This window comes from Fistularia commersonii, chromosome 8 (genome assembly GCF_037954325.1).
Source record: "Fistularia commersonii isolate RoL2024-O1a breed Wild chromosome 8, RoL_Fcom_v1.0, whole genome shotgun sequence".
Taxonomy (NCBI): domain Eukaryota; kingdom Metazoa; phylum Chordata; class Actinopteri; order Syngnathiformes; family Fistulariidae; genus Fistularia; species Fistularia commersonii.
Window position 1 is genome coordinate 14,142,276 of NC_141291.1, and position 27,929 is coordinate 14,170,204.

Sequence of the window (27,929 nt, forward strand, 5' to 3'; positions counted from 1 at the left end):
CAGAGCGGTTCAGTAAAGTCTATTAAAAAGGCAAAAATGCCAAGAACACCTGTGTTGGCTTCAGTTGTCAAATCTGTGGCGTGTGAACCCCAGCTGTGCGCCGTGCACAGGCGCAGTATGAGTTCCGTCTGCCCCACACTGTGTCATAGAGGTCCCATTGTCCCCCCGCGCTGCATTCTGGGACACAGTGTGACACCTGCCGCCCAGGTAGGATCAGGAGGCGGCGATTTCCCTGCCGCATCCAAGCCGTTCAGGTCGAATTCCCATCCAAAGGACGCAGCCGCCGGGGGTCTCCTCCCCTCTGTGTGCCTCTGTGTGCTGTAGCTTACCTTCTCTCCGGAGCCGAATAGGACAGGGCCATGAGGGGTCTCCCGAAAAGCAAAACCTGCCAGGTGTATTGCGTCTCCGGGCACGGCGTCCCCAGCCAACCCGCTGCACAGGTAAGCTACCCCACCTCCTGCAACCCTTTGCAACATTTAAAACTTTGTTGAACTCTTTTTCCTGTTTTTTTCTTTGTTTTTAAAGCAACATCTCTGTCATTCAAAGTAACCATTCATCCTAGGATTATCTTCAATATCATCAGATAATTTAATTAAATGTATTAAATAAAATGTATAAAAAAATATTTAATAAATACAAATACAATTGAAATATATATTCAATTATATATTATTGTTAAATTAATATCCTCTAAAGGTTTTATTTGTCTCCCTCAGGAAAAATTTGTAAGAGACAGCTTCATACATAGCACACCATTACATATAAACACAACATACAACCTGACGTTAGTTGCATAAGTGCATCTTGTCATCCCCATCCATCCAGACCTCATCCTATTGGTCGTTCATGTTCATCGACTTAAGTAACCGAGGAATAAATGAGTTTTTATACTTGTTATATTTGCATAGTGTTGCTTGTATGTTCGGCCAGATTTTAATAGTTTGCCCACCTGATTGAATGCTGACACGGCAGAGCCGGGCCGTGGGAAAGCGCCCCCCTATGCAGCCACGCTTTGTCTATCCCCCCCACCCCAACCCCCACCCCAATGGGTGGGGGGGCTGCCAACCGCTGCCGGGCTCCAGAAGCCCCTTTCAGCTGAGGGGGGGTTTGGATCAGCAGAAGCCAGAGGTTACTTTCTCTATGAAAGATTAGGGGGCAACTTGAGCTGGGACTTCTTGAAAAAAAGAAAAACAAAAAGTTGAATGATATTTGAGTCCTTGCTTCTGAAAGGGAGGAGGGGGGTCGAAGGAGCCCACCCACCAGTCACTGAGCTCCCCTGCAGAGCAGCAACAGGAGGAGGAGGGTGGGGTACAAATCCCTGCCAGCAGCTCTCGGAGGAGACTGATGCTCCTGTCTGTCATCCCCCTCTCTGCCGCCATTGCATTCACTCTCCACTACTTAACATGTGAGTAAAGACCATCCGTCCCCTTTCTTTGTTTTTTTTTTTTTTTGTGAATTACAGTGCATCTCAAGTCTCATACTGACCCCACTCCCCCACCCCCCTTCCACACACACTCCCAGCTCCACCTTCGTCTGTGTTCTTCCTTGGCGGCAGCGTGGAGTTCCTGAACCTGAGCTTCTCTCCGGAGTTGACTGACTCCTCCTCGCCGCAGTTCCATCTGCAGGCTCAGGCTTTAAACCGTTACGTAAGTAAGGCGGTGGAGTCACTCCATCCTTCTCACCGGTGCACCAGTGCTGCTGGGCCTCTATGTTTTTCAAGAGCAGAAGCTGATCTCTCTTTTCAACGCGGGAGGCCACCTGTGTTTTCGTTTTTTTCCCTGCACTTTAAAAAACCCCGCCGGCCTCAGTCCCCTACCTGTCCCACTCTTCAGGCGTCCATCTTTGCATTCTTCTACATCTGCTTTATCTTCTTTTCCCTTTGTCCTCCCTCTTTCTGTTTTTTGTTTTCCTTTGCGCACCCACTTTTCTTTCCTCAGCCTCTCTCTGGCGGTGTTAAATGTAAAGCTGAAACAGGACCTGGGCACACTGTGTGTCCGGGTTCCCCGGGGGTCCCCGGGGAACAGGGCCCTTTCAGGACCGAGGACAAGCCCATTATTTGTAAACCCGAGTGTGGCCCAGACAGCGAGAGTGAGAGGAAGAGCAGGCCTTCAATAAAAACATTGTCTGTTCAGCTTTCACACAATCAGATACTTTGTGTAGCGTGGACCGCAGAACCACAGAGGGGAAGAGTTGCAGGGTGGGGGCGTGGAGGGGGTTGGAGAGGAAGAGACAGGGCAGTAGGGCAAGCAAGGATATAAGAAGACTCGGGGGTGATGGATGGAGAAATGAAAGGGTGGATTTCGGAGCAAAAAGGTCAGAAGCAACTGTAATGGTGACCGGATAGGCCGCAATCCCAGCTGCCCCATGGAGAAATATGATAATGTCCCTGTAATCAATGGTGGAGGTGGGCCAGCGAAACTTGTAAAACAGCTACAGTATCTGCACTCCCAGTAAAGAGCAGGTGGTCCCAAAACCCTGACCCCTACTGCACAGGGCTGTGCTCCTCCAAGGCAGGCAGGTAGACGCACAATGGAGTTCTGTGCTGCTCAAATACACACACACACACACACACACACACACTCAAACACAAGAGCGCTGCTTTTGTTGAAGCCTTTATGTGTCACACACTGGAAATGTGACCTCACCGTGACATCACGCAGATCTGTCACCTAGTCAACTATTTTTGTCTCTCTGTCTTCTTTTTTTTCTGTCCTTGAAAATCAGTTCTCAGATCTCTACAATTCCTCCCCGTGGAGATCTTACTACCTGCGCTCAGGAATCGCTGCCTTCAGGTACACTGCAGCAAAAAAAACTGATAAACAAATATGTACTAAAGCAACATATCTGAGGTAAAGCAACATTGTGTTGACAGTGAAGGAGTCGAGGGGCTTAATGTCTTCTACTGGAGCGAGTTCGCCGCCCCTGAAGGCGTTGCCACGGCAGTCCAGAGGTCCTGTATGGAGAGACTGCAACGGAGGCTTCCTGGCAGCAACAAGGTGTTATGGGATAGCCGCAACGAACAGCGCTACTATATGGAGCAAGATGACGACATGCTCCACCTGCTGGGTAGATGCACGCGCACACACACACACATTTTTTTTCAATTTGTTTTTCTTACTCCACCTGCTGCCACCAACTTTACTCCAAAATCAATTAGATTCTGTTTTTGCAGATGCAATGAATCCCAGACAATCTCAGCATTCTAATTTTGTTCTAAATATCACAAGAGACATCCTTGACCAGGCCTTAATTATCTGCTTACAAAATTATGACTTATTTTTGTTTAAATGCTGAGGATGCTTTTCAGGTTTGGACCCTGATGACTTTGAATCAGATGAAAAAAATGGCAAGATCAAGAATCCAAACAGCATCCAGAGCGGGAAGTGGCAGCTCGGCTTCCAAGGTGAGGGGGGCGCCTTAAGGACAGAACTCTAGAAGTTTAATTTCATTTTCGAAAATTCCTCCAATTTTTATTCTGTGCCTTGAATACAAAACCCGTTGTTTACATTTGTTCCCAATGTGTGCGTATGAATCACCTAACAGACATGCTGTTTTATGTCCATGTCACCAATCTGCAGCCTGATTTGATAATAATTCCCATCAATTCCCTTGTCCAGCCATTTCCTTTGACCTGTATGCTAAATACGGGAACAACCGCACCCTCAGCCTCATGAATCCCAAAAAGCCATACTACCAGTGGCGTCTACGTGTGCCATCGGGTCACGTGGTTCGACTCGTCATCTTGACCCTCCACGGCGCCGCGCCAGGGAGCTGCTCCGCTCACAAGCTCTCCGCCTATGACTTCCTGCTTCCTTTACAGAATAAGATCATCGCCAGGTAGACGTTTCACTGGTCACCGATTCCTTCTTGCAGTGTCTGTAGCACTTCCTGTTTAGTCATATAAATATTTCTAATTTAGCGTTCCACCATTTGGTCTTCTGTCTGTTCTCATCCTCCAATCATTTTATACGCCTCTGCCATCGCTCCTGTCTCAGGTGGTGTGGGCTGCCACTGTCTGGCTCCACCCCCATCATGAAGCTGACATCATCAGGAAACGTCATGTTGGTCACCTTCTCCTTCAGCAGGCAGCGGGATGGAGCCATCTTCAAAGCGTATTTCCAGGCCATCCCTAAAGCAGGTTTTTGGGATTTCTACATACACATATGCAGTGTTGCTCTCTGGAATGAGCTAGAAGAGTACTTTTAAAGCACTTTTTTGGCTTTGTCTCCCTTGGCAGGTTGCGGAGGGTCAGTGACCTCCTGGAATGGCTCTATAACCTCACCTTACTTCCCCTCTTACTACCCTCCTAACTTGGACTGCACATGGACACTTCGGGTGTGTGTGTGTCTGTGTGTGCATGTGTGCGTGCGTGTGTGAGAAGTTGGCAGGCTCCTCTGATGTGATGTGTTGGGACTGACATTCATGGAGTTGTGTTACCACTACCTTTTCTAGCTCCTGACCTCTGCCATGACCTTTGGTCATATTATTTAGGCCCCTCTGCCGGAATACCTGATCTCCCTGACGATTGTGAGCATAGACCTTCAAGGTTCCCCGTCATCTGATGGCTGTGAGAAAGACTGGCTGGACGTTGGGGGACTCAAGTGAGTCATATAGCTGAACTGGGAACAGACAGATGTGTGACGTCTGAAGTCTTCTACTGAGGAGACCAGATAACACAAAAACCCCGGAGCCCTTCAAACCTTGTTCTCTTTCTCTAATCCTCATTTTTCTTTCCCAATGACCCGATATTGGTAATGTTGCTATGTGGATGCTAAGTAAATGCTGAAGATATGTTTAGGATCTACTTTAAAAATATTTTGAATAGTATGATGAGGCTAAAAAAGGTTATTTAAAGTGAAACCCAATGAGTCTTTACATTTTAAATGCTTGACTTGCTTAATATTTATAGCTTAATATTAGTATTTCTATGTCTGTATCCAGGTTGTGTAACCCAGTGTCGGACGGCACCAGGAAGCATGTTTACTCCTCTCCTCTCTCCATCCACTTCCACTCTGACGAGTCTGTCACTCACAAGGGCTTCTACTTGCTCTACCGAGTCTTTTCACCCGAGGGAGGTAAATGTCCATCTTGGGTTGTAACCCTTGTAAAAAAAAAAAAAGAATCTACTTGGATTTGTTGTCAGACTCCCTGTTTATTCCCAGCCTGCCCTCATCAGTTTCACTGTGGAGATGGCCGCTGTGTCGCTCTGAGGAAGGTGTGTGATGGATTCAAAGACTGTTTGGACGGACGGGATGAAGCCAAATGCTGTAAGTCTGTGTCTGCATGTTTTTCCCCGCCACATCTTTTAAACATCAAAGCTCTCAACATCTTTGTCTAAACCGTTCACAGTAAACCACTCTAATTTTAGCTCATTCAACCTTTACATTGTAATACCTAACTGTAAAATTGATTGGACATGAAGGTTGCAGTAGATTCAGCTGTGTGTCTGTGTGTGTGTGTGTGTGTGTGTGTGTGTGTGTGTGTGTGTGTGTGTGTGTGTGTGTGTGTGTGTGTGTGTGCGCGCGCGCGTGCGTGTGCGTGCGTGCGTGTGTGTCATTTTGGGCTTCTGTGTGCACAACATGTAGCATCCTGCAGGCCTGGGGAGACACTGTGTGGGAATGGACAGTGTAAAACTGAGAGCAGCAAGTGCGAGAGCAAGAACAAATGTGAGGACAGCAGCGAGGAGGGTACCTGTGGTGAGTAGATTGTCACCATGGTAACACATTCACACAGTTTCCCTCAATTATTTTTTTTCTTAATCTAGCCATCTTTGCAGCTATGAGGCCAACTACCTTACCTACATGAGGTTGGATTAAAACCGTGTAATAAAACACTATGTTCTTCCAAAACTGGGAAGCAGTTCTAAAAAGTCAGAAATAAGCCTGAATAGATTTATGATCAGATAACAATTTAAGGTGTAAGACATTTTAATCCACAAGTATTTAAACAATAGAATCACTCCGTCATGTTTGAGGAAGGTGTGCCTGACCCAAACGCAAGGACACTCAGGAGGCAGGGCGTTTAAGGGGTTTTTTGACAAACGTGAATTGGGTGCTGTGCTGGAGCAGGGTTGTCTCCAGGGGAATGTCACGTGGTCTCAGGAACTGGGAGCTGGCCAGGGATGACGGGAATCAGGGGCTAGCAAGCAGGGGCGTCAACCTTTTGGGGGGGGGGGGGGGGGGGGGGGGACACTCGCTGGTGACAGGGGCTGCACCCAGAGCCCTCGCCCTAGATACCAACATCACCCTCCACCCCTCCAAGGGCCGCCACTGGACGATGCAAGGTGGAGGTTGAACCAGGAAAAGAAAAGAGAACAACGGGATTGACTAGAGTTAAGACATTTGGCTGACTGTAGGTTTTTGGTTTTTTTTTTTGGGGGGGGGGGGGTGAAACATCTGACCATGAAGCTCTTAGTCACCAGAAAATGAGGGACCAATCAGAAACGGCTGCACAACCCCTTAAGCATTAAAACAGTATTTCACACATACCCCTCTACAGAAAGGCTGCCCGTGAATCTCTTCATGTCTACATTATCTAAATCCACTGTTGTGGATTTGCAGGAAGGGAATCTTTTCGAAAACATTTTCACTTTCCCACTTGTTCACATGGTTGTCTCGCATATCCAGGCATGTGTGTATGTGTGTGCGTGGGCGCGTGTGTTTTGATAAACGAAACGTGCATGTTGGATTTCAGGAGGGAAATGCTACCACATGTGCCCCAACAAGGTGTGTTTGTCCAGGTCTGCGGTGTGTGATGGTGTCATCGACTGCAAAGACCGCAGTGATGAACTTAACTGCACCAGGGCATGTGAGTGTTTGTGCTATGTGCAACTGACCGATCTGTATCTTGATATATTAACGTGTTTTCACATATTCTGATTTCTTTAGGTATATTCTTTTCAAACTAGCATCTGTTATTCCCCGTAGACCTCAAAGGGTGCTCCTCATCCTCATACAAATGCACCAATGGAAAGTGTGTGAGCAAGGTCAACCCTGAGTGTGACGGGGTGAAGGACTGCTTCGACGGCTCAGACGAGCTGCGATGTGGTAAACGAACACGCACAGTAAAACTCCCCGCACGATCCTGTTGCAACAGAAAATTAAGGTTTATTTCTGTGATGGTTGGTCTGTCCCAGGCTGCGGCACGCGGCCAAAGAGACGCGCGAAGATTGTGGGCGGCGCCGATGCCGGGACAGGCTCGTGGCCGTGGCAGGTCAGCCTCCAGATGGAACGCTACGGCCATGTCTGTGGAGCGACGCTGGTGTCCAGCCGCTGGCTGATCTCTGCAGCTCACTGCTTCCAGGACTCAGACGCCATCAAGTAAGAGCCGCCGGTGACGTCGAGTGTGCTTCCTATCACTTTGCCCTTCGTCTCTCCAAGCACTTCTTGTCTTAAACAAAAACTAGCACTTCTGTAAAATCACAAGCGGTGCCTTAAAGGCAGTTATTTGCTAGAGCTGTGTAGAAGAGACATAAGGCTGCGTTTGTGCACACTGCATCATTAGGTACTCGGATGCCCGTGCATGGCGGGCCTACATGGGGATGCGCGTGATGGCAAAGGGGAACAACGGCGCGGCCGCGAGGCCGATCCGCAGGATCCTCCTCCACCCGCAGTACGAGCAGTTCACCTCGGACTACGACATCGCTCTCCTTGAGCTCGGCTCCCCGGTCTTCTTCAATGAAGTGGTTCAGCCCGTGTGTGTCCCGGCCCCCTCACACACATTCACCATCGGGGCCAGCTGTTATGTCACAGGCTGGGGGGTCCTGACAGAAGATGGTGAGTTCTGCATCTCTAATGATTATTTTAGTACTTGGTTAATAGTATTAATCATGATTAGTAACTAAAGCATTTAAGGTAGTTCGGGTATCACACATTTATGTGTTTTTAATTCTAGGTCAGCTAGCGACTCGCCTACAGGAAGCATCTGTGAGAATAATAAACAGGAATACCTGCAACAAGCTGTATCACGATGCTGTCACTCCCAGAATGCTCTGTGCTGGCAATCTGCATGGAGGAGTGGACGCCTGCCAGGTGAGTCAGAAATTGATCTTCAATCAATTATCACAACCGCAAAAGAGCCATCTGTCCAAAGATTTTGACATGGCAGCGGGATGTTTATTTGTGATATAGCTTTTAAAGTGCCAGATGTAATGCTGTTGTCTCCTTTGCCGTTGCATTCAGGGAGACTCCGGAGGACCGCTGGTATGCCTGGAGCGCGGCCGGAGATGGTTTCTGGCGGGTGTCGTGAGCTGGGGGGAGGGCTGTGCCCGGCAGAACCGCCCAGGCGTCTACACAAGGGTGGTCAAGTTCACGGATTGGATCCATCAGCAGACCAAGGGACAGGTTTGAGCGGACGTCAGAGAGATGGGAAGCGACCTGACAAACCAGCCGGGAGGCAACCTGGGATGGCAACTTGATCATGAAATTCAGCCCATTTCCAAGCGACAGTCAACCCATCAGTGTCCCTCCATTCTCAAGCCATTGATTCTGACCTGGTTGATGTGCACAGGAAAGCTGATTAGAAAATGTACCTGTTTGTTGATGGCTTCCTGAGAGATAATACTAAATGTTTTTAATTATAAGATTTGCTCCATAAACCCTGCTACTTAATCCATTTCTGGTTTTGTCTGGACACCTTTAAAACCGACCGCGGCGCTGATCAGCGTTCCTAAAGTGACGGGATTAACTACAACCTTCTGCAGCGTTAATGCCAAGATTAGCCGACTGAATTTTGGGGTTGTTTTTATATACATATTTCCTGCATAAATGAGGGCGGTGTTCATTTTCTTGTTCAGCTCGATTGAAACCAAACATACGTTTCCTAAAATGTTTTTCCAGCATCAAGTGGTAATTGTCCTTTTCCAGATGGGCAAAGTTTATCGCCACCCAAACTGCATTCCAGGGCAAGTAAATTGTTCCCTGTCCTCCCTTTATCTGTTAATGTAAATCTATATTTTAACTCGGAAAATCATACACATTTTACACAACAACATTTCTATAAGAATCCATTAAGAGTTGAGCCAATAATGTGTTTTCCGCCATATGAACAAAGCAAGTTATCAAACTGTCAAAAAATAAGCTCATCAGTCTGTAACAATGTTATTGGGGAGAAAATTAAATTATCTCAACTGTGTCACTGACATTTTCACTTTTTAGCTGGAACTTGTCTTTTTTAAAAATTTTTAAGCAATTAGCTCATTTTAATTTCATCCAACTTATTATATCATCAAGTTTCAATTCAGGTCACAGCCCTATGCTCCCAGTGATGCATGAAAACCGCCTTGGTTAAATGGGGAGTGAGGTCGTCCGCCGTCATATGAATATTTTTTATTTCCTCTCTCATTTGCACTGTGGATGTGCATGGAGACCACATTGCATATTATCCAATTTTAGAAGGGTCATATTGAATATATCACCCAGGGCCGAGGGAAGTGATTTTTGTGACGGTTTCATCTGTGCCTGCGTTTCCTCCTGTGCCCTCCTGGATGTTGCGATGGCCTCCGGGATGCTGCCGCTTGCAAACACATCAAGATTTATTGGAACGATGCGGTACAGGGTTCTAGATCTCAGCTGGTTTCCAACCCCCTCCGATCCCCTTCCTTCCCTCCTTTCCCTCTCCCTTCTTTCATTGTAGCTGGTGTCGCCACTGAGCAGCCAATCCGTGCCACTGCATCGCCACGGCACACACTTACAGTGAGCAGGATGGCTGAAACGATAAAATTGGATAGCGCACACAGGTGTCACCAGGTCACCCGTTGTAAATGGAAGTTGCGTCACAAGCGTTATTTTTTTGAAGTGTTTTTATTTTTTGACTATTTAAGGGCAGTGATTCCTCGAAAAAGGCTTTTCCCCCAGACAAGGCCAGACAAACAGGGGAGGAAACTGTTGTCAGATGCGAGCAAACCGGTGCCTACGTGCCGTTTGGCCCGTACGCGGCGCGTCACATCGCATCATCTCGGTGGTGCTGCCGTGAGCGAATCCTCAGCGCACTGCGCGCTGCGTAATTCCCTGACAAGAAAAAAAAGTCTGACAATACCTGCTGACATATTTGGAACTTAATAATTAATCGTGGGGCGTGGGGGGGGGGGGGGTCATTCATTCTCACAAAATCAAGAAATGAGACGCACGTATTACATGATTTTTATTCAAATCTAACGGAACAGTTCCTGACGCTTTATCTATATATATATTTTTTTTACCAAACTGTCTCAAATTGATTAATTTATTTTATTTTTTATTTCATTTTATTACTTTTTTTAATTTTAATTTTATTTTGAACGCCGATGATCAATTAAGGCGACAAGGCGCACCTTAACCGTAATAGATTTCAAAATAAAAGCACTGATTAAAGTTGAAGGAGAGGTTGCTGATTTTTTTTTTTTTTTTTTTTTGAGTTATTTAATAGGAACTAAGGATGTAACTTCGCAACAAGATTGAGATGTTGGTTTTTCATTATCCGATTTCTTGGGAGGAGTGAAGGGGGCTGATACCTGGGTGTGTCGCTGTGCGTCACGGAAGCCCGCCATCCGGTGGCTCCACTGTGGGAACAGTATAAATCCACGGCAGAATCCAAAACTCGGAGGGTGGGGAAAGAAACAAACAAAAGAAGAAAAAAAAAAAGAAGTTGCACCGGAGTTCAAGTTCGCCGTCCCGTTTGCGTTGCACCCCGCAGGAAGGCAGCCGTCGTCCGCCCCCTATCCCCACCCAACGGTCACCACCATCCGCGCCGGGCGCACGGCGGAGCAGGAGCGCGGCGCCGCTTTGCTCGGAGGACCCGCCGCCGCCGGCACCCGGAATAGGAAAATCATTAACAGTCACTTCACATATAACATTTAAATCTCCGAAGGGGGCCACAAACATCATGAACTGTCTCCTCATCTCGCTGCTCTGTGGATTTTATGGAGTTGCTGCTAAGGGTGAGTAAGAAGCGCAAATTTACACTTGAAACTTGAAATGTTTAAATCACCAGAAGTAGGATTTTTGTAAGTTTTTTTTTATTTATTATTCCTCATTCATCTTATTAAGACTATGCTATTTCTTTAAATCGCCGGCATTTTTGAGTGGATTTTTATTTTATTAATCCAAGGAGAAAGCGACAGTGGGGAGGAAAGACGCGCGCCTGCGCGGTAACTTGCTGTGGGTCTGCCGGTGCCGCGGTCGCGTGTCCGCGGCGTGGTTGCGCGTAGCACCTTTGCCAGGTCGAGTGAAAAACTCGAGATAAGGGCCATCCTGCGGGACGTGTGTTTGGATAAGGCGGCCCTCAGCCGTGGCTCCAGCCGTGGCCTCCGTGGCCCCAGTGGCCCCGGCTGGACGGACACGCGCGGGGCGTTACTTCCTGAGAATGATGAGTTTGTCAAATGGAAGTTGTGATATAAATGAACGAAGGGTCACGGTCGCCTGTAGGAACATTTCCACGGTGCGCGGCAGGAACCGGGGAGGGGGGGGTCATTTGGGCTGATGGCTAAAAAACGGTCGACGGGTCGTCTCCGTTCGCTCCCGTGCGAACCATCCCCACCCCCGCGCCCCAAGTCCCCGCAACTGTCACAAACTAAAATTATGTTGCGGGTGTAGAGCCAGTTTCGCACACTTTTATAAACAGATATTGTTAATAATGTGTTATTACGCATGGTTTTCAAACAGTGTTTTGCGCCGCACCAGACTGCAGGTGCTGCATTTCAGAATATTTTGAAAACTGTTTTTTTTTTTCTTTTTCCCTTTTATTTAAATCACTGAAAAGATACATATCAGTCCAGTGTTTTTCTTTAATTGGATATGTCAATTGATTAAAAAAAAAAAAAAAAAAAGAAAACTCCTTGTCAATTCTGGAATTCCTGAAATGTCGAAAGAAGGGATTCTTAGACGCGTCTCTGACGACTGAATGAAAAGGTATTTTTCTGTCGTTGGAGCGAAGCAACCACGGATTATGTAGAAAACCTCAAAGTCACAAAATACCTGCTGGAGGGTCTGACCTTCCTTTCCCCTGCCTGCCCATGTCTGTGTTTCTTGCCTCCTCCATGTCAAATCCTAGGAAATAGTATAGGAAGTCCCAGCAGCGTGAGTAATGCTAGATCTGCCCAATAGGGCATCCAGTGGGAGCAATGATCCTGACAATTCAGGCCACTAATGGATTCCGGCGAAAAACTCGTCGACTACTGATTCCACCCTCAGATTCTGAAGTTTTGTTTTTTTTTTTGTCAACCAAAGCCAGTTTTGGACTGGATGAGGAGCGGTTCAGATCGAAGGACAAATCTTCCGTAAATGATATGTCCTCTCTTGCGTGGAAGGAAGGAAAGGGTGGACGGACAGCCGTCTGGATCGCTCATTAATAAAGCTCGACGATGGAGTCTTTATTTGATAAACAAGAGGGACGCTGCTTACGCATTTCCACCATGCGAGCTGTCAAGTGTCTCGAGTGGGGATGTGGCCCGGACGGGGGACTTTGGGGGGGGCGGACGGGTAGTGGAGCTGTAAACGGGATCGAGCCCGACCCCTGCACGCAATGAAGAAGCTCCGGAGGGATTGTTACGCAAATCTATTTATTTTCTGCAAAGTGCTTTGTTCACTTTCCAGGATTTCCTTTCAAAATACTCCAGTTCTAGCAAGACACCTTCTCGAGAGTCTGACACAGCTCTGACATAGCCTTGACCTCTGACCCCTAACAGCACATTATACAACCAGCCCAGGCGTACGCTTACCTTAATGTAGACGGTAATGATGCCCCACGTTTTCTGCTCTCTCACTTTGGCTCTCTCTCACCGTCACAGGCAAAGAGCAAAAGGGAAAGTACAGCGTGCCTCTGCTGGACGTGTCAAGCCCACATCTTGTCAGACATGCAAATCACACGCTACAGCTCAGCTGCAGGTGAGTTCCAGGCATCAGGGGCGCATGAGTGGGAGGAGAATTGCAGCATCAGACATCCAAGTATATATTCTTCCTCTGTAGAAAATACTTTCTCATGAGATTTACACAAAGCAATACATTTATGAAATTGGACCGTGTGAGGGTTCGTATTTCCGTAGGTTTTACTGTGACCTTGAACGCAGCATGAGGAGACCCTCTCATTTATATTTTTGTGGGGGTTATTGAAATAGTGCAACAAATAGCACATTCAAATTATTGAAGGAATTATTGAAATACACAATGTATGACTATGGGACTATTATGGACTGTCATGTGATGTCATTATCAAACCTGCGCGCTGTAAATTTTGGACCAGGATTGGCTATGAATCCCTTGTATACCATCCAAGAGCTCAGGAAAATTAAGCTTTTATGTCCAAATGTGGCAAACTCTGCACATCTATCATTAATTTTATCAAATCGCAGTTGAATATACTGTCGAGAAGAAACACGCGCTTTGGGAGGTGCGGAAGAGATGTTCTGGTGACGCTTTATCTGACATGCCACACGGTTAACATTTACGGACGAAACCAAAATACAACTTGGAGTGCAAAGTTCCGACATGCTGTGCCTTGTTGCCCCAGGGGTCGCTGGGAGCTCTCCTGGTCCTTCCCAACACGCTTGGCCAGAGACCAGGTGCAAGTGGACGACTCTCGCTGCGGGCGGACGGGCCAGCAGTACTGCAGCCGCGTGACGGTCAGCGATACCAAGGCCCAGCACACCGGCTGGTTCCGTTGCCATTACCAACACCGTCCCCAAAAACAAACCTCTGTTTACGTGTATGTCACAGGTAAGACAAGAATCAGAAGATCTGTTTACTCTCCCTTTCTCCTGAAATGTATTTGCGTGCCCCATTCAATGACAGAGATTACCACCCTCCAGCCTCCGCCCCCCGAATGCTTATTGTTTATTCCCAGGTTAAACAGGATGCGGTGGGTGCTAAATACAGACCAATGCCAGAGAGTCAATTATATCTAAACACAGTTTGTCCCAACAACACATCCTTCTTGATGACTCTGGCACAGTTTCACCCTCCCTCCTACCCCCCGGCTCCCCTGCCTCTCTTTTCTCAGCCCGGGTCTACCTCCCAGTTGTCTATATATAAATCCTTTTTTACTTTCATTTACGTGCTACCTCAGGGACAGGAATAGCCCAGCTGCTGAAAGGCTCAGGCCTGGGCAGAGTTTCCCAGGGCATCAGCCTTATCTGCTCTGCTCAGCCTTGCTTCAAGCATCCTGTGCTCGGGGGCGGGAGGGCGGAGGGGGGCTCCGAGGGGAAGGGCCTGAAGGGGTTGTGTGTGTCGGGAGGGGATGTCGCCGTGTCTCTACAAGGTGGCGGCTGGGAGGTATTTGGAAACGTATGTGCGTGTGTGTTCGAGGAGCCGTAAAGGATAAGATGAAGGCCAGCGGTTCTGTTGTGGCGGCGGAGGCACGATGTCTGCCGCCGCCCTGTCCTCGGGGGTCCATCTGCCCGGGTACAGTGGCCATCCAGGAGGCCAGGGTCATGGAGCGTACTACTGTTTGGCCAACAGGACCCTCAGGAGCCATCAATCGCTCCGGCGACCGTGTCCATTAAGCATCGGACGTGTCCTGCAGCTCTTGTCAGTGGCAGCCTCCTCCCCGAGTCCTATACGTGAAATCAAAGCTAAACAAGGAAGCCCTCGGCCCACCAGTCCTTGGGGTACTTTTGTTCAAATGTTCAGAGATCCAGTCCCAAACAATACAGCGAGCAACACCCACACCTTCAATGGCACAGAAATATGGCGGTAGACGAGCCGGGAGGTGAAACACACAGAGAGGCTGTTTGATTGCCTCTAAACAATCTGTGTGTTTATTGTTGACTAAAAGCCAAGCATTCGCTCAATGGGATTTCAATGCATGGGTGTGTGTATGTTTAGGAGTGTGTGTTTGTTTACGCTCGTTTATTGTCGAGATTAATACTTCCAAGTGTGTTTGTTAATGTGCTTGCCGAGCCGCCGCACATGTTTGTTTTTCCGTCGATTTTCAGACGAATATAAAGGTTCAATTCACTCCGAATGACTGGAAAAATAAATCATTTATCCACACAGGATTGGGACGGACTCGATTAGAGCTTCTTGTTTTTTTTTAATATGGGGCCTAAAATTTAATGTTTGCCTGCGCACAGATTACATTTAGATCACACAGAAAAAGGGAGAAATCTCACTGAGAGCAAGGACAGAGCAATGTTAGAAACAGTAATTTAGTAATAATAATTTTTGAAGATCTCTCTCTCAAAAAAAAAAGACGGACGAATTTAGCGGTTGGTCAAGAGAGAAAATAAACTGATTAATCACTTCAATTGATTTTTTGTGTTTTTCTCTGGTTCCGATTCTTTTTTTCACGCCGCAGTCAAAATTAAATAGAGGGTTTTCCAAGCGCTTGTCTTAAAATGTCACCTCGAGACAGTCTGGGTTATTATTCTATCATAAATGTAGCTGTTGGTCTCACTTGTTTAAGAAAATAAGGAAAAGGTTCCTGAAGGTGCTTGAATTGATCGTTTAAAGAGCAACCTTCTCTGTATTTTCTCTTTCTTTTTATGTCTTTACCCCGTGTGTGTCCCTGACCGCAGTGTTTTGGGTTTCAGACAGCCAGCAGCCATTTGTGGAACATAACGGTATGAGCCCGGATGTGTTGTACATGAAGGAGAGGCAGAAGGAGCCGCTGGTCATCCCCTGCAGGGTCACCCACCCTAACCTCACCGTCATGCTCGTCAAGGTCAGTGCGGAAAGTACGAGTGACGCCGCCGCTGCCTTTTTATGTCACGCACATTCTTCACCGAGTCTAGCTTCTTTTTGAACAATCGGGACTCGCGTGCGCCGTTCCCCCGGTTTCTCTTTCTCCGGACCGTTCGCCCCGCATTGTTTTTCTCATCCTGGCAGCCTTCAGCTGCAGTGAGTGTGTGTGTGAAAGGAATACGCGGACGTCACTGTGAGAGCTTCACTTCCGAGCGAGCCGGTACAATTTGAACAAACATTTGACGACCTGGGCGTGCGTCTGCTTTTGTGTTCACGTATCAGTTTTCGGTCCTTAACCTTAGTATGTCTGCTTATGCATTCAGCCAGTCAAATATGCCCCTTCCTTCAATGACTTGTGCCGATGCAGTGGCGCCTCTTACCTCTGGAGACCGGACACGGGGTCTGGAGTGCCCCGCTGGCCCCCCGCCAGCATCACTTCCCACATCTCACCCTCCACCTCATCGAGTAGGATTCCTTGCTGCCAACTTCCTCCTGATGCTTTAAACAGCTGGCCTGGCCGCAGGAGGAAGCTGAGGCAGCTACTGTCGGCCGCCACACATCAAAGTGTGGTCTATTGTCTCTAATCAGAAGAGTTGTTCATTAATGCGGAGACTCCGGCCATTCTGTAGGAAGTTTATTGTACTATTCTACTCTGTTATAGTAGAGGAGCTCTCAAACATCCTGGTTACTCCGGTGAGTCACAGAAAACTCACATATCAGCCTCCCTTCACATCCTTGAAATGCCAGAGCGCTAAATTGCCCCATCCATAATTTCACCTTTTTGATAACTAAAAAAGTCATCTACAAAAAATTGCCTTTTTTTCACAGCATTTTTTTTTTTTTACCTCATCCAATGATTAATATACTATGAATCCAGACAGTTTTTAACTACCCTTAACCCCAAAGGAAGGCTTTTTCTAGCATGAATTTTAAACATGGCTTCAGGGCAAGATGATGATGTTGATTTCCTCTTTGATATCGTCGGTTTTGAAATCGGTCTGAAGTTTGTCACGCTGTCTGCTCCAGCTGTGTCTCAACAGAGGAGCGAAAACTGCGTTTCCCCTTCTTCTTCTTTGGGAAATGGCGACTTTCAAAGTGGCTCTTCACATCTTTTGCGTTCATCATTGCTGTCCCTGAGGGACGAAGGTTCTTCTTTGGACATTCCCCGGGAAAACCCTGGCATCAGTGGAATCTACGCTGCCTTTACATACCAACACCGAAGAGATATAGATCTTTTAAGATCATTTGCAAACAACCCTCCAACAGATCTTGAGCCATATGACATTTGAAATGACTTTCGACGTGTTAATTGTAATGGTTTCTTCGGTGACTTTACAAAAACGTCTTGAGGATGGCTGGAGAGACTCCTCTCAGATTTGTGTACATGATGTTGACATCTTTTGGAGTTATGTGATAGCTCTCAAACAACAGAAAATGGGTTAGTAATTGACATATATTTACATATATTTATATTATTATGTCTATTTTGCCCCAATTAAGGTTCATTTTTCATCGTCCCGCCTAGGGAACAAGCGTACAGACATGATCATTTGAATCATGCTGATTTAACATTTCATCCAGAACCCGAATCACTCGATACTCCAAGTAGCTGTCCCGATGCAATTGATATGACAATAGAACATTGTGTTCAATTACACGGTCATCCTACAAGTGTCAATTTAAAACTTTTTTTTTTTTTTTTTTTTAATTTGGTAAAACATGATTGTATCATGATCAGATTTCCACCTATGCCAGTCCCTCTGGCATTAGTACCGCCTCCGCCACCAGCAATATAAAGTACCAGTTTAATTTCCTCAGTGAGACATAAACAAAAACCTCAACAATCAAGCTTAGAAACGGCCTCCTGATCATCAGAAATTAAAGAGCAGCCTCTGGGAATTTGGGAGAAAGCTAAGACAGGAGTTTCCAAACTCCAGATGCAAGTTCAAAATAAATGTATAAATAGATAAATTGTGATGTTGATCTCGAGTAAGACACTTGCACACAAACTTTGGAACTTTTCCTCCCAAATCAGTTCCTTAATGTAACACTTCTGACATTTAAGATAGTTCCATATGTGCAAGCGACAAGTTCATAAACAGCCTCTATCATCCTCCCTCCCCTCAGCCTCCGCCGGCTGCTTGGAAGCGGGAATTCCTCTCCAGTCACCTGGATCTGGAGTGTTTTTTTCCTGCAGGGAATTTTCCACTTGCCCCCCTGTTCTATAATACGACCATCCTGAGTGCGGATGATCATTTAGGGGGCCCCGCTCTCACTAGCAGGAGACGTGAAAGTGACCGCTGACGCTGCAGGGGTTGACCTGCGGTTTCCATTCACCGTGTTTATATCCTGTGTTGGCGGAATGCAATGCAGATGAACTATGGTCACGTTTTTCATACCCAAACCCATCTAACACCTTTGCTCCTGCACTGGTGATTAATGGGGGTAAGAGGGAGCAGAGAGGTTACCTACGCTCACCCCCTCCCCTTTTCCAGATCTGGCATTGATAAATTTAGATTTAGGGAAGGGTGGGATGCATGTGCTTGCGTCTCCTTTCAGGACCAAGAATAAAAAAAGGTGGAGCTAAGGGCGATCTGAAAGGGTCACCTAGCTCTGGGAGGGGGGATGTCAGCCAGTTCACATTAGAACACGCTCTTTGTGAGCAAGCTGGGGGTGAACGCGGGGAGGTCTACCTGTTCCCCTGAGAGAGGGTGGGAGACTTCCACCGTGTCACAGAAACTAGTAAACATTTCCTTGAGTCTGCCTCCAAGGGAACAACACGGTTACACAAGTGTCCGTGTCAGAACATCAAAAAAATAAAAATAGATTATAAAAATGACTTGAGAATTTCGGAAGCATCTTCTTAACACGTGGCATCATTCAGAAGTTCCAGGCTGAGTCTTCCCTCACTTTTTTTTCCAGTGCTGTTTCCTTAAGATACCGCTCAGATTTGTTTACTCTGTTTACGCCACAGACTCATAGAAAGTGTATTTGATTTTTGTACATGTTTTTATCTTCCTATGATTCGTAGTACGGTGTGCCCGCTGGAGGTATTGTACACTTATTTGACTGCATGCTAGCCATCCAAACCGCCGAAAACTCAGAAAAAAATAAAAATAAATAAATAAATAAATAAATGTTTTTTTTTTTTAAACTATATATATAGATATATATCTATATATATATAGAATTTTATATATATATAGATATAGATACATCTATACCTATATATAGATATAGATACATATATATCTATATATATTTTTTTATTATTATTATTTTTTTTTTTTTTATCAAAAACTTTCATCTCCCTGGTGTGTTTTGTCAAGTTCATCCCACTTTTAGGAGAAGGTTTATGGCAACCCCAATGGTGACGCCATCCAATGCTTGCTGGTCTCCCCGAAGGGATTTCACTTGCGGAAGGAAACCAGGCATTTTACCCTCCAGATGTGTGCTTGTGTACGCAGCTGCAGAGGTGTCAGCACAATTTGTTAATGATTTCATTCAATAAAGGCAATAAACTATTGGGTTGGAAATCTGGTTCACGCAAATGACAGGATGTAGGAAGCGGAATCTGTATTCATCATATATTGGCAGCTTTTTTTTGGCAGAGATCATTCTTTTGACAAAGAAATGTCCCTTTCCACTCTTTCTTTGTCAGAAATGTCACTAAGACCATGATGTAAATGTAAAAACAATGAAGAGATTGCTTTTGCTCTGGAGGGAACATTTCATTTTGGCTACCTTTTCTTTTTATTGCCACACAGAATTTTTCTTTTTGGTTAACGCTTGATCAGTTCTCCAAACATGTTCTATGAATGAGGATGACACATCTTTTGTGATGACTCTTACTTCTCCAAAAGGGCACAGTATATCATGTCATGACTCAAATAGCACTGCCTCCAGGATAACACCGCACATTTATTTTTAGGATGAGTGATAAAAGACTTGTTGAAAAGAATTGTTGAACGAGTGACATTTTTTTTCCGTCAGTATGACACTCTCTAGAGGTTGGGGGGGTGACGGTGAATTTCTCCACCATTAAGCTTCTGGATGAGTCAAATATGTGATATCTGTTACCTACTCCTCTACCACCACACACAGTTCCAAGACCAAGTACTCACGCCGGGCCACAGCAGCATCACCTGGAACAACACTCGAGGTTTCACCATCCAAAATCCCACCGTCAACTACACCGGCCTCTTCAACTGCCTGACCTTCGCCAACGGCGTCGCGCATAAGTCACGCACATACATCGTTCACAGGCAGGGTAAGCATCTTCCCGGCAGCAACATTCCCCAACCCCATCCGCCCAGATTTGCGTGTAATGTTTTTTTTTTTTTTTATGTATTTCTCCTCTGGTAGTGAATAACATCATGGCGGTGTATCTGAACAGCAGTGACCCTTTCCAGGCCTTGAAAGGGGAGAGGCTAGCCTTGAACTGCACTGCCATCGGAGAACTAGGCACCAGAGTCAACATCACCTGGGACTACCCTGGAAAGGTCAGTTAGAAATGACAGTCTGTGTGGTCTTTGTATGACGCAGACGTTTTTACTTTTTTAATATCGAGGTTAAAAAAAAAAAAGAAAGTCTATTATTTTCTATTATTCCATTATTCAATTTACATATACAATATTTCTTTAAAAATAAACAAAAAAAATATATTTATTCATTTATTCATATATTTATTTATTTTATTTAACATCCTGGAACACTTGGAATACAAGCCTCGTTGCCAGCTGGGGAATTTTCTTCATGTGTTTCACTTTACGATTTCAAATAAGGGTTATTAAAATGAGAAAAAAAAATCACTTTGCATCAATGTTAATTTTTCTTCTCCTCCTCAGATTACTCGCAGCGGCTTCACCACCAAAAGGCTTGTGAAACACAGAACGCACATGCTCTTCTACAGTATCCTAACTGTCCCAAAGCTCCAGCGTTCAGACCGGGGGCCGGTAACATGCCGCGTTACCAGCGGCGAAAACATGAAGCAAAAGACAGTCTTTGTTACCGTCTATGGTGCGTAGGATTCTCAAATATCATAACATGACAATAATTGAATGCGAAAGAGTACAGTCAACGTCTGGTGGTTGCTACTTCTTCTTGGGGAATCACCAGTTTTCACTCCCGTACCCAGTTTGAATCGGTGTTAAGAAAATGAAACACATTTGTCGTCACACATGTATCACATGAGTCGCAGTTGTGATCTGACATGAATGTTTCCATCTGTGTTCCTGATATTAGATCGGCCCTTCATCCGTTTGAAGCCCAGACATGGATCCGTGATGGAGGTCAAAGCAGGGCAGAAATATTACCGAATCGCTCCCAAACTTAGAGCGTTCCCTCCACCTGAAGTCATCTGGTAAGGGCTCGGATTTATGACCCCAACCTAAGATTAGAATTCTTGTACTTCCTTTCGGTGGAGCTTCTTAGTCATCCAGGTCCTGGTGAATTGTTGTTGAGATCTCCTTGTCTTGGCAAGTGGACTTGAATTTCTTCACTTGAAGACTTTTCACTCCTCATCCGAAAGGCTTCTTCACTTCTAATAACCTATGGAGAGTTTCTGAATATAACTGCCAGGGTTTTGGGCGGGCTTTGGGTGGGTCTAGGTTATGGTGGCTTGTGTAAATGGAAGAGTTGATCTGCAGAAAGTAAGTATAAGGGGGTTGTTGAGGTAATGGAGGTGACGTTCGATTGAACAAAAGAGCAACTTAGTGGGATTACTTAGATTGATATGTGAACAGGTAAAGCTAAACAAAGGATAGAAACCTGTTGGATCACATGAACTGATGTTCATTCGGACGTTACCTGGGACTGGTTCTGGTGGTGGGTCTTTCCTGGTTATTTGGAGGGTGCAGAGGTGGCTGGTTTGTCTGTGCAAATCCGTCTTGGTATTGTTTAACGTTGTGCGTTTGTGAAAGGTTGTGTATGTGGCATCCTCCTCTATTCAGAGATGGTTTTTCTGTTTTGGCAATCTTAAACTTCTCTCTCGAACCATCTGTCTTCTCTGGCTGTCTTCAAACGAATGGCACTTGTGCTTCAGGTGTAGGTGGACCATGGAGTCCTGTCCTGCCCTAGGTGGATAGGTAACCCCACTAAACTGATCTTTTATGTAGCATAACAACACTCCCTTACACCTAGTTTCTACAGATCAACTCTTCCATTTAAACAACCAGCCACCATTAGACCTGCCCAAAACCCTGGCAGTTATTTTCGGAAACTCCCCATTGGTCATTAGAACTGGAGAAGCCTCTCGGATGAGGGTGAAACATCTTCAAGTGAAGAAATTTTAGTCCAGCTGCCAAGATGACAAGAACTTGTACTCCCTGCTTCTTCTTCCCATCCTTCATGCATCGATGAAGAATTGCTCATTTATCAAATTATCACTCGAACAAAAGTTACCTTATTTGCCAACTTTAGCTCCCTACTTCTAACCCTTGGTAGAGAACATTCACCGTTGCAATCCTCATTTCAATTTTCTTTTTTTTTCCCTCTTCAGGTTGAAGGACGGAATGGTGGCTGCGGAGAAATGCTCCAGATACCACATAGAAGGCAATGCACTGGTTATTCGGGATGTTGCAGAGGAGGACTCAGGGAAATACACCATTCTGGTCCGGATCAAAGAACATGGACTTTACCAGAATCTCACGCTCAAACTAATGGTCACCGGTGAGAAATAAATACAGACTGAATTCTTTCTCTGAGTGTATTTTTTCTTAACTCACTGATTTATATTTAACCTTGCTCTGTCTCTCTCTCTCCCTCTCTCTTTCTCTCTCTCTGTGTGTGTGTGTGTTTGTGTGTGTGTGCATGTTGTGTTTCTTTCCACTGACAGTGAGCCCTAAGATAGGGGAGAAAGCGGTGTCCTTGCAGGATCCGGGCACCGTGCCGCGGGGGAGCAGGCAATCCTTGCACTGCACATCACACGGCGTCCCACCTCCTCACATCCAGTGGCGCTGGCATCCCTGCCCGTCCAAAGGCCTGTAAGTAAATCTAGACCAGACCACGTGATAACTGTTGTGCAAGTGAGGAGACTTTACCAGAACAGCGCCGGCCTTCTTAGGTATTCACAGGTGCATTTTTTTAATAGTTAGAATTGATTTTTTTTTGGGTCAATGGTTTTAAAAATGTATTAAGAAAAGGGAGACAAATTGTAATGCACTTGAAATCCTTTAAAACAGGGTTTTAAGTTTGAGGAGTCAATTGTATCCCAATTAGTCTCCATTATAACCGGTAGGAACCATTATGTCAGAGGCATAGCGTATATACAATTTGGAAAAAAAAAGGCGAGAAGAAAAATGTGCTATTTATTGTGTGTTAGATCTGGGGTGTGTATTGTGTATTGGATTTTGAAAACGAGACATGTTTTGTCTATTTCAGCGTGAGTTTCCGTCTTGTAACCAGAACAGATGCCTTTGTTGGCCTTTCATGTGCGGCAATGTGTGAAAATGTATGTGTGTGTGCGTGGGTGTGTGTGTGTGTGTGTGTGTGTAGGTGTGTGTGTGTGCGCGTGTGTGTGTGTACGCGCGCTCACATTTATTCATGTTTCATCGTTTGTGTTTATATGTTTGTCTGCTCACGCAACATTTTCCCATATGTTTGTTCTGTCCATGTGTCCATACGTATGTTCAAATGCATGCATATGTGTAACTCGTCTCTGTGTGCGTGAGTGTGTGCATGCGCGAGTGCTGGTGTGTGTGTGTGTGTGTGTGCCTTGCACATTCACAGACACAGGACACACAGTGTATCTCAGACTTGAAAGGACATAGGAAAAAAACACACACTTCAATAGAAGCCCAGTTCCGTGCTCTCAGTCACGATTTGTTGGTTTCCAAATCAAACGCTATGATTTAATGAATTTCCTGTCCAGGACGCAGGTTGAGAGCCCTGTTTATTATTGTGATTGCACACCACATCCTGTGATGCTTTTTCTTATATCTGACACACACACACACACACACACACACACACACACACTATATATAAAGTTCTCATGAGAAACAGCCCAACCCAGGGATGCGGCGCAACAGTCGTTTAGTCAACTCGCGCAAATGCGAGCACATGCATGCATGTTCGAGCAGGCACTTGGCAAAAACACTGATTGAGTCGTTCTTGGAGGTCAGACACGTATTGTGTTGCTTATGGCCAAGTCAGAAAGGTTAAGTATTACCTGAGAGCATCGCGGCAGCCGCCCACACACGATTCCCCCTCCGAGACACTCTGACATCATCAGTGTACTTGGCCCTTAACCTCGGTACTCTCAGATGGCGCCATGCCGAGGTGCCGCTAATGGCGGGGTCTCATCCATGAGTCTCCGCCAAATACTGTCTTCAGTGTGCAAGTAAAATTCTTAAGACAGGTGGAAATATCAAATCAGACACTCACAGGGGATACCAAACCTCCTAGATGTCCACTCCCAAAGTTCTCCGTCTAAGGTTCACCTCAGTGTAGTCCTGACAGATTGTAGGTTTCCGGTATCTTTTATTTATCATTTATCACGGCACTTTGTCAATGTTTTTTCTCAAGGAAAGAAGGTTCAAGTGGTCCTGCCCTAACCATAATAAACGCAATAAAGGGACACGTTTTCTTATAAAAGAGAATAGAAAATAATTTTTAATGGGCAGGATCGGTATCTGAAGCTAACGGCTATTGTCCCTGGAGACAGTTTGTCCACTGTAGCTCTGTTTTGATTCAGTGATTGTGTTGCGTTTGTTTCCTTTGACTGGTTTTTGGCTGGATCCTCACCAGGCCCTTGTTCTTTGCAGCCCGGCTGCACCACGAGCTTGACGCTGTGCCGGAGGAGGCCCAGGGACAGTGGACCAGGCTGGGCCAGGCTGAGGGGGCCCTCACGCCTGGGTCCTGAGTCCACTCCCGGGTCTGGCCCTGGGAACCGCAGCGCTCTTATCTGGCCCGGGCAGGAGGCGCACTGGGCTTCCTGTGCGAAAATCAGAGCGCTTTTCCTCTTGTTGTTTGGCTTCCTCTCCGATGCGAGACGCTTCCCAGCAGCGTGATTGTCCCTTCGTCTTCAAACGTGGCACAGTCCGCTTCCTCAAGAGCTCGCTCTATTCTTGAGAGCCTCACCCCCAACTCTGCTGCCCCTCGCATACCTCTCCGACCCCTTCCTTCACCAGCTCTGTCCTCCACCCCGACCTGTCGTCCTCCACCAGAACAGAAGAACACAACTCCCCGTTGCCTCCCACCCTGGAAATCCCACCGGCCGCCCACCACCACCACCTCCGCACACTCGCCGTCTCTTCTCCGTAGCAGCCGCAAGCCTCACTGACACTTACCAGTGATCCCATGTGATGACCCTGTGCTGGTGAACTGGCGTGAAAATGACTAGGAACACTGCTGAGCAGTGGCGACCAGGAGACACAGGAAACATGAAGGAAGAAAAAGAAAAAAAAAACGCATTACCACATTACCAAGGATTGAAGGACACCTGCTTTACTGATTATTTATTTATTTGCCACATCGCCCATGTTACAGTCCTCCCCCTTGCACGCACCCGTCCTGTAGTCGTTTTATGCTTTTTATGTGTCACGGACATTTTGAGCCAGAAGAAGTGCAATTCCATCCATCCACCAGCCACGTTTCTGGAGCTGCCTTGCTTTTTTGTGTCCGAGAGTGGTACTATAAATGGGTGCATGAACTGTGCCTGTCCTAAGCCCTGATCTGATCCTGACATCCACCAAAGCTGTGAGTTTCGGTTCCAATTTAAAAAAAAACAAAAAAAAACAACAGCACCAATAGACCGCCAGATATGCTCACCTCGCGGGTGAAATGGGAGAGAGGACACGCTTTGTGTTGTTCGTGATGGGATGCCTTGTTTAGTTCTCTATTAAAAGACTGACGGTCGCACAAACACCTACCATGTAGGAAGTCTCCACGGACCAAAGACTGTGACCGCCCTCTGTCAGATGACGTCCAGTTGTGTCATATGCTGTCAAAATGTCTTTTGTTTCAAACAATGTCACAATAACAGCCCTGTTGTCTTTGTATTGGAAGTAAAACAGCCAAGTGTGTGAGTGATCCTGCAAACTAATGTAAGAGAATGAGCCCTGTAAGTGTTAAATATATCTATTTCCCTGTGTGCGCGTGCGTGCGTGTGTTTGTGTGCGTGTGTGTGTGACTGCATGTGAGCCTGCTTGTTTTCCATTCTACGGGTGTCTCCCAATGTGATCCATTCCTTGTATAAAGATGTTTTATGAGTAATATATGAATCTAATATTTAAGAATTTTATACAACTAACTTACATATGAGGAAATGACAATATTTGCCAACTCTGTATGAAACTGTTAAGTTTTCATGTAATTTTTGTTGAATTGTTATATCGGTCGGTTGTGTTTTTTTTTTTTTGCATTAAACTTTGCTTATATTTGTGTATTTGTTTGAACACGGCTGGTGGTCGTTTCGGGATCGAGACAGGAAAAGAGAAGGACGGAGGTACAAGTGTATTTTGGGCAGTGACACAGGACAGGAAGAAAAGGCATAACCCCCACTGATACACAACTTGGAACACTTCATTCATATTTCCAGGGACACTCTCACCCCTTTGACAGGCACACACTGTGTGAATGAGGCATGTGTGTGTGTGTGTGTGTGCACTTTTTTTGTTTCTAACCCTTAAGTCCACGTCCAACTAATCCCTTTATTCACCTTGGAAAAGAATTTTCCTGGGAAGCACGGGGGAGAGTTGGAGCAGACTATGCCTGCGTGAATGCGGTATGTGGATGTGTGCAAGTGCACCAACATACGTGTGTGTTCGTGATTTAGTCTTCCAGCGTCTTGAGCGGCGCTGGGGTGGGTCATTCATGCAATTGCTTACTATCTCGATGCCAAGAGGAAGAGCAATCAGGGAGCAGGAGGGGACCAACAATAGGAAAGAGATGAGGACAGTCAGAGGAGGAGGACAACAAGGACGCAGACGGGCTGCGGCGAGGAGAGGCTGGGAGATGATTAATGAGCATCACCTTAATGATAGAGGTGTGGGAGGGCGGTGGGCAGTTCATCCTAAAGTCACGATAACATGCTTTTCCTCCTGCCTGTTATCGTCATTTTTCATCATTCTCAGCCACATCTGTGTGAGTTTCGCTACCTCTTTCTGACAGTGTCCAAGTTTCCCCATATAATCCGCAGTTAATAGAAAACTGCATTCATTGCTCAAGCTCTTCATGGGAAACGCCAACGCTTTATGATATCTAATGTCCAGTAGATAGATAGATAGCACGAGACAACGCCTCCGACTATTTTGCAGTATTTGAAACGTATTATATTCAAGATATTCCCATGATCCGACGACAGATATGCAAGGTTAAAATTATTAAATAATATACTAAACAAATAATCTATATTAAAGTATAGTCACCAGAACGTCCCGCCAAGACATGTTAAACACAGCATTTTGAATTGATACTTTTTATAAATGCAGTACTCCGGCATTATTAAATAACATTTATCACTGAAGTAACATCACATAGCCATTTCCCCGCAGTAGAGCGGGGGTTTAAATTCAAAGGAATCCATTATTTTCCAACAATTTGCCTTCAACCAGTTTCTTGCTCAATTGTGAATTCGATGGTTAATTGCAAAAATCCCTCTAAAGACGTTTGCACAAGTTCCAGTTCTTCAAATTTGTGAGAGTCATCGAGAGGGACAGGAAACGATGTCCTGGAGATGTGGGATGATTTGTTAAGAATAGAAGGAAGCTAACGCACAGGATGACAATACGCCACCTCTGCATCCTCGGTGGATGAACGTCCGACATTACATCGCACTCGGAAGATTTGCTATTGTCAGCCCGCCAGAGCAGCTGAGAGGACGTGATGCTCTTGATTAATACAGCTTGGTGACGATGACAATGCGAACCACGGTAAAGATAACATCGAGCGGCAACAATCGAGACGCTTCCCCGGAGTTTTGCTCTTCCTCACGCTGTGCGCACACATACACTTATACACACCTGGAGGCAACTTTATATGACTTGTGTCAACACAGCTGAGTCCTTCTCATCCTTCTCCTCCTCCAAGGTGCGTGTGTCCGACGTCCTCCTCACTATGGAGCCCGGTGACGGAGAGAGTCCCCGCCACGTCCACACACAACCATATCCTGAGTGTTACGCATAGACAGGAAGTGCTTCAGGGGAAGAAAAAAGTGGGTATAGCACCAAAATACACACTACAACAAACAAATAAGAAAGCTGTAATAATGGTTTCATAACAGGATCTTTACATGAAAATACTTCTGGAACATATATTTCGAGGGCCTCAATGACA

The 27,929-nt window shown here is 45.9% G+C and overlaps 2 protein-coding genes across 3 annotated transcripts in view; both read left to right on the plus strand.

The window, feature by feature from the left end:
- The first annotated feature begins 36 nt into the window (after positions 1–36).
- LOC147232047 (suppressor of tumorigenicity 14 protein homolog) lies at positions 37–8,350 on the plus strand. Its single transcript, XM_086151637.1, has 20 exons — positions 37–207; positions 351–440; positions 1,231–1,405; positions 1,522–1,646; positions 2,725–2,792; positions 2,873–3,066; positions 3,308–3,403; positions 3,618–3,837; positions 3,996–4,138; positions 4,238–4,335; positions 4,492–4,601; positions 4,942–5,075; positions 5,163–5,267; positions 5,586–5,696; positions 6,694–6,807; positions 6,927–7,046; positions 7,136–7,319; positions 7,504–7,775; positions 7,894–8,030; positions 8,181–8,350. Exons 1-20 carry the CDS (start codon positions 37–39, stop codon positions 8,346–8,348), a joined length of 2,835 nt encoding a protein of 944 aa, XP_086007763.1. The 3' UTR covers positions 8,349–8,350.
- A 2,164-nt stretch (positions 8,351–10,514) lies between these two features.
- The window catches only part of flt1 (fms related receptor tyrosine kinase 1), a 30,911-nt gene continuing 13,496 nt past the window's right edge, over positions 10,515–27,929 (plus strand). For both annotated transcript variants that reach the window (XM_086151300.1, XM_086151301.1), the window contains exons 1-11: positions 10,515–10,915; positions 12,764–12,860; positions 13,483–13,688; positions 15,503–15,633; positions 19,758–19,923; positions 20,019–20,155; positions 20,501–20,672; positions 20,898–21,015; positions 22,153–22,322; positions 22,489–22,636; positions 27,684–27,807. In XM_086151300.1, the coding sequence (XP_086007426.1) occupies positions 10,861–10,915; positions 12,764–12,860; positions 13,483–13,688; positions 15,503–15,633; positions 19,758–19,923; positions 20,019–20,155; positions 20,501–20,672; positions 20,898–21,015; positions 22,153–22,322; positions 22,489–22,636; positions 27,684–27,807 (1,524 nt within the window). In that variant the 5' untranslated portion in view covers positions 10,515–10,860. The remainder of the gene's footprint in view (positions 10,916–12,763; positions 12,861–13,482; positions 13,689–15,502; positions 15,634–19,757; positions 19,924–20,018; positions 20,156–20,500; positions 20,673–20,897; positions 21,016–22,152; positions 22,323–22,488; positions 22,637–27,683; positions 27,808–27,929) is intronic.